General features: G+C 46.8%; 1 protein-coding gene across 1 annotated transcript in view; it reads right to left on the bottom strand.

Annotated features, from left to right (window-relative positions):
* Slc25a33 (solute carrier family 25 member 33) overlaps positions 1–9,765 on the bottom strand; it is a 33,364-nt gene that overhangs the window by 16,769 nt on the left and 6,830 nt on the right. Inside the window, exon 2 of the mRNA XM_005353684.2 lies at positions 3,471–3,650. Within this exon, the coding sequence (XP_005353741.1) occupies positions 3,471–3,650 (180 nt within the window). The remainder of the gene's footprint in view (positions 1–3,470; positions 3,651–9,765) is intronic.

The raw sequence follows: 9,765 nt of genomic DNA, 5'->3' as shown, positions 1-9,765 counted from the left end.
AAAATTGCATGTGTGCATATACACCTGCATGTGTTCCAAAGTATAGGTGAGTGCTACTACGTCCCTTAGAGCTAGTTGCGGCCAGCCATGAGCTGCCAGGTGAGGATGCTGGGAACCGAACTCATGTCCTGGAGAGCAGGAAGCACTCTTAACCACTCTGCCATCTCTTCCAGCTTTGGAAGTGGGTGCTGAAACCCAAACTCAGGTCCTCACACTTGTATAGCAGGCACCTTATTAGGCACTGAGCCATTTCCCCAGGCCCCTCCACAAAGCATTTTTTTTTTTTAAAAAATGTGTGTGTGTTTGTGTGTGAGCTAAGTGCACTCCTTTAATCCCAGCATGTGGAAGGCAGAGGCAGATGGATCTCTGCTGAGGTCAGCTTTATCTACAGAGCAAGTACCAGGACAGGCTCCAAAGCTACACAGAGAAACCCTGTCTTGAAAACAAACAAGCAAACAAAAATTATGTGTGTGTATGTGTGTTATGTGTAAACTGGATATCTCCTACCATATGGAGTCTGGGGATCAAACTGAGGATGCAAGGCCTGGCAAGTGTCTTACCCGCTGAACCATCATGCATCCCATCCCCCATCTTTTGAAATAACTTCCTCCATTCTTCAGCAGCATATATATTTTTCCTAATAAGTTAACCTAAGACATGTGATTCATATTTTAAAGACTTGTACACACACAATTTGCCATGACTTTTATAACAGTGATCACAGGAAGGGTAGGGCAAGTAAGAAACAGCTGAGTTTTAAATGAATGGCCACATTAGTCATCTGTGCTTTTGACAACCACAGTGCTTCCTAGAATTCAGAACAGAATCCAGGATGGGTCTTGTAGTGCACAGAAAAGGTCTGGGGCTTGTCCTTGCTTATTGTCTCTCTCACAAAGAGCCCTTCTGGTTGAGCATCACCCCTGGGCTTGGCTCCAGAGGCTGAGTGGGAAGCAGCCCTCTTTATTGACCACACCACCCAGGGGAGTACACTGTTTGATGTTTCAGGATCTGAACCACAAAAACATCCACGTGGCATGAGGGGATGCTTCTTCAGGTGGGAATCAGGACTCACCATCCAAAGAAACTCTGCTGCAAACCTTCCCTTAAAAAGCACAAGAAAGCACCCACTAGAAACAGCAGCACACGTGTGTCGCCATGGTGGGAGGCTAGGAAGCCCTTTCCATGACCAGTACTGACTTGCCCAATTTCATAGAATCACTTGATTGGTTCTGAATGCTTCTCTAGCCACACACAATATTCTAAGGAGCCTGCGGGCACTCTATTAATAGAAACAAATACTCTGCCTCCCAGGCTGGAGTGAGGGTGAGCAGACAAAGGAACATGTAAATAAGCAGCCACATTGCTGGAGGATGAGGCAGGGGCTGTGCATAAAGGAGAGCGTGATGGCGTAGGGAAGCTCAGTCAAATAACGAGGTCAGCGCAGGATATTCCTGCAAAGGTGTCAAAACCACAGAGATAATGTCCAGAACAAGGAACTGGCGCTAACAAGTGTTCTTGTGCTTTTATTATTCATTTATTTTTGAGATAGGGTCTCACTGTGTAGCCCTGGATGTCCTGGAACTCTCTATGTAGAACAGGCTGGCTTCAAACTCAGAGACCCATCTGCCTCTACCTCCTGAGTGCTGAGATGGGTGTGCATCACAATGCCCGTTCCTGTGCCTTTAAAGGAACAAGGAGGCTGGAGGGGAACAGTACAGTCACAGGACTGTTGAGTGAAGAGCCTGCAGGCTGGCTGGACTCTGGCTGCTCTGTTGAGCAGAGTGGGAAGGGAGGTAGTTAACTCTCAGGCTCTGTCAGCTAGGATGCTAACACTGCAACACAGAACAGCACTAGAGGAAGTCACGGATAGGGGTCAGGTTTCTCTATTTTGAAAGCAGAGCTGACAGGATTCATTGTGGGTTGAGAGGTCCCAGAACTATATCTGTGGGATGAAGCTCTAACTCAGCAGAGCAGAGTTCTGGTCTGCTTCCATTTTGCTTGGGATGGGTAGAAAACAATTATGCTAATAACAGAGGCAGCAGGGGATGAGTGTGAGAAACCCCATCACCCATGATGACTGAATGAGGGACAGCTGTCACCAGGTGAGTCCTGGGATCCTGCTGCGGCAGCAAGAGACAAGGTGGTATAGCAGCAGTCACAGCTAAGGAAGCAGAGGCAGCAGCCAGTGAAGGGGCCAAGGTCCTGCTCCTGGCATCTTTGGGTCAGCACCAGGGACACCTCCACATAAGGACCTGGAAAAGGCTGCAGCCCAGCTGTGATCTAGGCTCTTCTGTTTTGTTTTACCTTGTTCTTAGCTGCTCTAAACTGTTCTAGAAAGAAGGGAGCTCCACACTACACCTGACTCTGGGTATCACAGCTGCTAATCTGCAAGTCTTTCTAAACTGAGAGCAATGGGGTCCAGGTGCTCATCCTTTAAGGCCGTTGTGAGAGATCAATGGAATTTATTCAGAACCTGAAAGCTACTAAATGACAGTCCAAGTGCAGAAGAATCCTAAAAACGTACACCACAGGCTGAGGAAACGCAGCTTGGGTGAGCAAGACAACGGCACAGAACCTTTCTAGCATGGGCAGTGTCATTAAAACAAGAATGTGGCTTAATTCCATGGTTTACACTTTGACATAAGTACAGTATAAATGGACAGTTGTGGGTAAGTGGCAGTTTGTGACTTCATAGCCACAGACCCATAGACTGTATCAGAAAGGAAAGGGTAGGTGCGCAGTGAAGTGTTGGCTTTTGTGTCGTGTGGAAGTGGTTCTCGCATTTTCAGGGATGAAGTGCCCGTTGCTTTGGTTTCCACCACTGTAGTAACTGTTGCAGGTGCGGCTACTGGAGACATGACAAACTAGACAAGGAGGGTGTATGCTCCCTAAGGCCTGCAGTAGAGAGACATTCTTTCCCCTCACAGGCTTAGCCCTGCAGACAGCTTTGGGGACATGTCAACTGGTCACAAGTTACATGGCAAGTCTGTATGAAGTTCACTCTGAACACTAGTGACATGGCCTGATCACCTGTTTCCATCTCACTGTGCCAAGACGCTATGAAAGGTGTCACCTGATGCCAAGCAGGAAGTATTCTCTCGGCCACTGAGGACCATGGATCCTGTTTATACTCACCGAGATCTATGCTGCCTCCACATCCCCTGGTTCTTGCCTCTGGCCTTTCTGTGCCTATTGATAACCACCTGCTTTTGGGACTTTACTCCCTTCCTCAATGTTAAAACTGAAAGAATAATCCTCCTAGGCAGCCTGATGCTCAGTGGGTAAGGATATTTGTCACCAAGTCTAACCTGAGTTTCATCCCCAGAGCTCTGTCCTCCACCTGCGAGCTTTGGCATACCATCCCATTCCTTACAAAATAAATAAGAAATGGAATTCTTCTATTTGGACCCAAACTGTATAATGTGACCGGGCGAGGGACAGGTGGGGCCGCCGGAGAGGACTGCACTCACTTCAGAACCTGGAAGAGCCCAGGAGTCACAGACGTTGGTCTCATCATTCCAGCTCCACTAATGGTCCCCAGATGAACTTGAGGATAATACACCGTCCGAAGAGCTAGTCGGGAAGACTGCAACCTCGTCTTAATGACTTCGAGTGGACATGTGAAAATAGCACCAACTGTGCCCCCGCACCTGCAGGATGGAAGGCACAGGAGGTCAGGAGGGCAACACAAGTCTGCAGAAAATGCGGTCGCTATTTAGCTTTTTCCTCTTTAAGACAAAGTGCCTGCATTCATTTAATACAACTTACAAGGGAGTTAAAAACATTAGCTGAAGCCAGATGGTGGTGGCGCACGCCTTTAATCCCAGCATTTGGGAGGCAGAGGCAGGCAGACTTCTGTAAGTTCAAGGCCAGCCTGGTCTACAGAGAAACCCTGTCTCAAAAAGTTAAAAAAAAAAATTAGCTCAGTTTCCAGAACTAAAGAGAATCACTTGAGAGTGATCCGTGAACGCAGATGCCATCTGACCACTCGCAACAGTCTGATGCCATCCCTCTGTATCTCCACACAGTATTCAACCAACTTCCACTGTTGGATGTTCATCCAGTCTCACCACGAGACTCACCATGAATAGTCTAAAATACAGATCTCTGCACATTCAAGCCAAATACACAGACCGCATTACTGGTTTGAAAACCTATGTTCATTACAGCCCAGACTTTCTAACATGGACACTACTGAACACTACAGCATACTTTCAACCAGTGAACGCCTGTCTCCTCCACTGTACAAACGATGGGCACACACTGTTTCCTAGTTACCGTCTCTCCGGGTCATTCCTCTAAACTTCAGTTCTGTCCTTCACAGCATGCTGATAGCAAGAAATTTCTTGAATTACTTTTAAACTTTTTTTTTTTTGTACAAGAATTGAACCCAGGCACATGCCAGGCTAGATGCTCTACCATTGAGCTACAATCTCAAACTTTTTTTTATTTCAAGACAAAGTCTCCCTAAATTGCCCAGTTTGCAATTCTCCTGCCTCAGTTCCCTGAGAAGCTAGATCACAGGTATCATCAGCACACCCAGCTTAGACACCTTTCTACAAGACAGCAGCTCACTTCTTTACCCTAACTACCCATTTCCATCTTCTCTTACATAACGCTATCTACAAAACCATGCTGGACAGGCCAGCTATAACAAATGATGTCATGGGCCATCTAAAGTTACCACCCATACATCCAGGGATTTTCCTCCTCAGAAAACATGGCCCTACAGCAGAGCAAACCCAAGTTGGGACCTGGGATCTGACTCACTTTTGCATCTGTGGCATCAGGACCAAGCAAGTTCACAACGGGCAATTGTTTAGCCGAGGATTATTCAGTTGAGAATTCACGGAGAAAGTCTTTTTATTATTATATCATTAAGTATTATTATTATTATTACAATTATTGGGACATGTGTGGAGAGGTAAGGGGACAGCTTGCAGGGGTTGGTTCTCTTCTTCCATGTGGATCTGGGGATTGAACTCAGGTCATCACCTTGGCAGCAGGTGCCCACACCCACCAAGCCATCTTGCCAGCCAGAGGGTAGATTTTAAGCTGTAAATATTTGGGGAAGCGCTAACTCTGCTTCTTACCCGCCATCCCCTTGCCCTAGACTGAGAGAGAACTGATGGCAGGCTAGCATTTGCAGAATCTTACACCAGACTCTCTATAGCAGTAACCCGACACTTAATATATACCCCCAAAGTGAATAAGGCAAAATCTCCAGGTAGGACTTAAATTAGGGCTGGCAAGCTGGCTCAGCAGTGGACAAAAATGATTCAGACAACCATGGTGACTTGAGTTTGGTTTTTTTAAAGCTGGTTGGAATGGTTTGAATCTGCCACCCCAGCCCCCTACAGTGAAATGGGGGTAGACAGAGGAGAATCAGACAAAGCAGTGAAGAAGTAAGGAGGCAGCCCCGGCCTCAGTGAAATGGGGGTAGACAGAGGAGAATCAGCCAGAAGCTCACAGACAAAGAGCAGTGAAAAAGTAACGAGGCAGCCCCGGCCTCAAACACAAAGTGGAAGGGATTGAGAGATGGCTGAGAGGTCAGGAGCGCTTGCTGCTTTTCCAGAGGGCCCGAGTTCAGTTCCCAGCTCACAAAGCAGCTTATAAGATCCTTAACTCCAGTCCCAGGGTTTTCAATGCCCTCTTCTGGCTTCCATGGGCACTAGGCTCACATACAATGCCCTTACATCCATGCAGGCAAACACATAAAATAAAAATAAATAAATCTTTAAACTAGTGAAGGAGAGAACCAACTCTTGAGAGGTTGCCCTCTGACCTCAGCAGACACGCAGCTGCACTGGTGGACCTGCACTCCTCCACTGCACAGCACAAGGGCTCATGCTCACAGAGGAAGCCACATCCTGCTTACTCAGCGCTGGACTACTAGTTAAAAGGCTGTTTCACTGAATGTTGTAGATCACATGGGTAATCCCAGCACTCTGGAGACTGGAAAGGGGCTAGCCTACACTACATAGCAAGACCCCGGCTAAGAAAGGGAAAGAAAGGCAAGAAGGAAGGAAGCAAAAAAATATTGTTTTGTGACAAGCATTTAATCCTCCAACAAATGTCTTATGAGGTCAGAACATATGTGCCCCAATTTACCATAAGTATCCTGAATGTTGTGAAACAGAAATGTATATACGTGAGGGAAGGGGTGGGGGAAACAGCTATATCTGGCTATTCAGGTAAACCTGTTTTAAAACTGTGATTACTGCTGGGCGGTGGTGGCACACACTTTTAATCCCAGCAGAGGCAGGCGGATCTCCCTGTGAGTTAGAGACCAGCCTGGTCTACAGAGAGTTCCAGGACAACCAGGGTAAAAAAGAGAAATCCTGTTTTGAAAAAATAAAAACAAATAAACAAAAAAAAAATCATGATCATAGCATAGGAAAAAAAAAGGGTATTATCTATTAACAAAAAAAAAAGGAGAAGAAATGAAATGAGGGAAGAAAGGTCAGAGGGAAGCAAGCAGGAAGGGAAGGGGTGGGGCTGGGCTTGCTTGGTGTATACTTGTAAACCAGCATTTGCAAGACTAAAGAGGAAGATTACCATGAGTTCCTCACCAATTAGAGCTACAAAGCAAGATTTTGTCTCAAATCAAACAGGAAACAGACAGAGCACTGGAGGGAAACACACACTGTTACTATTACAAGTGAGTGAGTACTCACTGGGCAAGCCCCAGTTGCTACAACGTTGTCAACTACAGGCCCAAGCCCATCACTCACAAAGGCATTCAAGGTCCTGTGATGGGAGCCCAAAAGGAGAAAAGACAGAAGACCTGCCTTCAGTGTGGCTAGGACTAGGACCGCATGGAATAAAAGGGGAAAACAAGAGCGCCCACTAGCAGGGCTCTCTTTTTTTCTCTCTGCTTCCTGGCCAGCTTGAAGTTGCTTTGTTCTGCCCACCAGGATGGGGTGAAATCACCACCCCAAATAAACCCTCCGGCTTCTAGGTTGTTTCTGCTCGGTTATTTGTCACAGCAACAAAAAGCCCAGCACACTTGGCCTGGGAACTCTGTGGCAGCATCAAGCATTTTCTCTTTCTCTAGTCTACATATTCCTGGGCACAAGGCTAGCAAGGTCCATGAGAGTCTCTCTCTGTCCTCAGAGGCCAACACAACTGGCCCACGGTAGGCAGACACCCATGCCCTTCTCCAGGTGTTGTTGCCTGGGTGAAGGTACAGCCTCCACTTGTAGGAAGCATATGGAACCAGCTAAGTGTCCTCAATCTGCAGTCCAGACCTACTAGGGGCTGGGGATAAAGCAGGGACAATAGCAGGAAGACACCCCCCCCCCCAGCACTCTGCAGGGCCCATGATTCTTCATACTGATGGGGTGGACCGGGCCTCTGGTTCAAGTGAGCATCTTTGGCCAATGTTCAGACATCAGAGAGTTATATGACGACGGTTTTAGCAGAGGTGGAGAATCAATTATCTGGCTGGATAGGATCATTTAGTTCCCTGATCTAAGTCAGTGGTTCTTGACCTTCCTAACACTGTAACCCTTTAATACAGTTCCTCATGTTGTGGTGACCCCAAACATAAAATGATTTTGTTGCTACTTTACAACTATAATTTTGCTTTTATGAATCATAATGTGAAGCTCTGATATACAGGATATGTGATGTGTGGCCCCGTTTGACCCCTCTCCAGGGGGTTGCGACCCACCGGTTGAGAACTGCTGCCCTAAGGAGTTCATATTCTGAGATACCTAAATAGCCACTGGTGTAAAGTAGAGGCTGGAGAGCTGGCTCGTTAGCTAAGAGCTCATACCTCTCTTCCAGAGAACCTAACCTTAGTCCCCAGCACCCACATCCAGCGGCTCACAACTGCTCTAACTACAGCTCTAGGGGATCTGACACCCTTTTCAAGTCTCCACAGGCACCCACACATCCCTCTTTGTCTATCTGTCTGTGGACGTCTGTCTCTCCCCCCCCACACACACACACAAACAATTTTTAAAAGGAATGTAGAGGGGCTGGAGAGATGGCTCAGAGGTTAAGAGCATTGCCTGTTTTTCCAAAGGTCCTGAGTTCAATTCTCAGCAACCACACAATGGATCACAACCATCTGTAATGAGGTCTGGTGCCCTCTTCTGGCCTGCAGGTATACACATAGACAGAATGTTGTATACATAATAAATAAGTAAATATTTAAAAAAAGGAATGTAGAGAGAAAATGTTATTTTACTTACAATCTTTACAATGTAATTTGTATTTTATATGTATATCTTATATGTCTAGAATTAAGGGGGTAATAAAACTACACACATGGCACAGGTGGGGGAGATGGCCCACCATGTAAAATGTTTGCCTCACCAGTAACCCTAGGAATGGGGAGGCAGAGACAGGTGGACCCACAGAGTTCACTGGCCAGACAACGTAGTCAAACTGATGAGCTTCAGCTTCTATGAGAGAGTCTGCCTTTTTGGGGGGAGGAGAGAGGTTTTGAAGATTCTGTCTTTTTGGGGGGTGGTTCTGAGACAGGGTTTCCCTGTGTAACAACCTTGGCTGTCCTAGAACTCGCTTTATAGACTAGGCTGGCCTCGATCTTACAGAGATCCGCCTGCCTCTGCCTCCCAAGTGCTGGGATTAGAGGATTAGAGGTGTGTGCCACCACTGCCCGGTAGGACTGTCTTACACACACACATACACACACACACACACACACACACACACTTGCACGTATGCACACATGAACTACATATGGAGAGATGCAAGAACATTTTAATCTTAGGGCCATGCAATCAAAATCTGAGACCACTATTCTAGCCTTGGTTCCTAGCCCAAGCAATTCTGCCTCCACCCTCAGTGACATCTGGCAACGTATGAAGACATTTTTGGTTGTTGAAGAGATGTTATTATTAGCAGGCCAGTACGCTGCTAAACATCCTAAAATGCATAGGACAAAACAACTAATCACACTACCCAAGCTGCAAAATTGCATTCTAGACCAATAAAACAGACAACCCATCTTGGAGGCAGCTGGTATTGCTGGCAGCCTTCCAGCATAGGGTACCCCTCTGTCCTAACCAGATCTGTTTCTTAAGCCATACAGCATGAATGGATCAAGGCCATTTCTAGTTTTAACTCTGACTCACGTAAGCCCATTAACATGATACCATCTACTCCGCCACAGTCTGTTCAGAGAGGAGCATGTGATTTGGGCCCAGATACTCAGCATGAATTCTCTTGGAGCAATGACTGGTTTAGAGATGAGTGTATCTCCAAGTTGGCCCCATAAAGAAACTGGTGGGAGAGACAGAGGAACTGCATGCAGATGAGAGGTCCAAGCATGCATCACTGGGAGGCAGAGCAGTCAGGGCTCCACAGAGGCTGGAGCAGTTTCCGCAAGCCCTCTCCCGAGCTTGTGCCCCTCTGGAACTCAGGTGTATGGTCCAGGAGTTAACCAGTGCAGAGTGGGTTTCCTATTGCTCACAGCTACAATCCCTAAACTTACACTTCATGTTTGGAGAAAGCTCATAGGTAGGACGTGACTACTGCAGACAGCGTTCAAAGGGCAGTCAGTACGCCTGTGGAGGAGGTGGCATTTCCAATGGCTACAAGGAAACTTCCTGGACGTTAATTTAATTTCTCTCCCAGGGTAAATTTGCACTGGTTACTATAATGCCAAAGTCCAGTAAAATTCTCTGGAATGTTCCACTCAGAGCAAACATGGAAGGGTTTGAGGAAAGCAACAGAATGGCCCTGAATGACTACCACTTCAAGTCCTTCCCACCACCTGTCCCCATATATATA

This window comes from Microtus ochrogaster, chromosome 10 (assembly GCF_000317375.1).
Source record: "Microtus ochrogaster isolate Prairie Vole_2 chromosome 10, MicOch1.0, whole genome shotgun sequence".
NCBI lineage: Eukaryota > Metazoa > Chordata > Mammalia > Rodentia > Cricetidae > Microtus > Microtus ochrogaster.
This window is presented reverse-complemented; position numbering and strand designations above follow the sequence as displayed.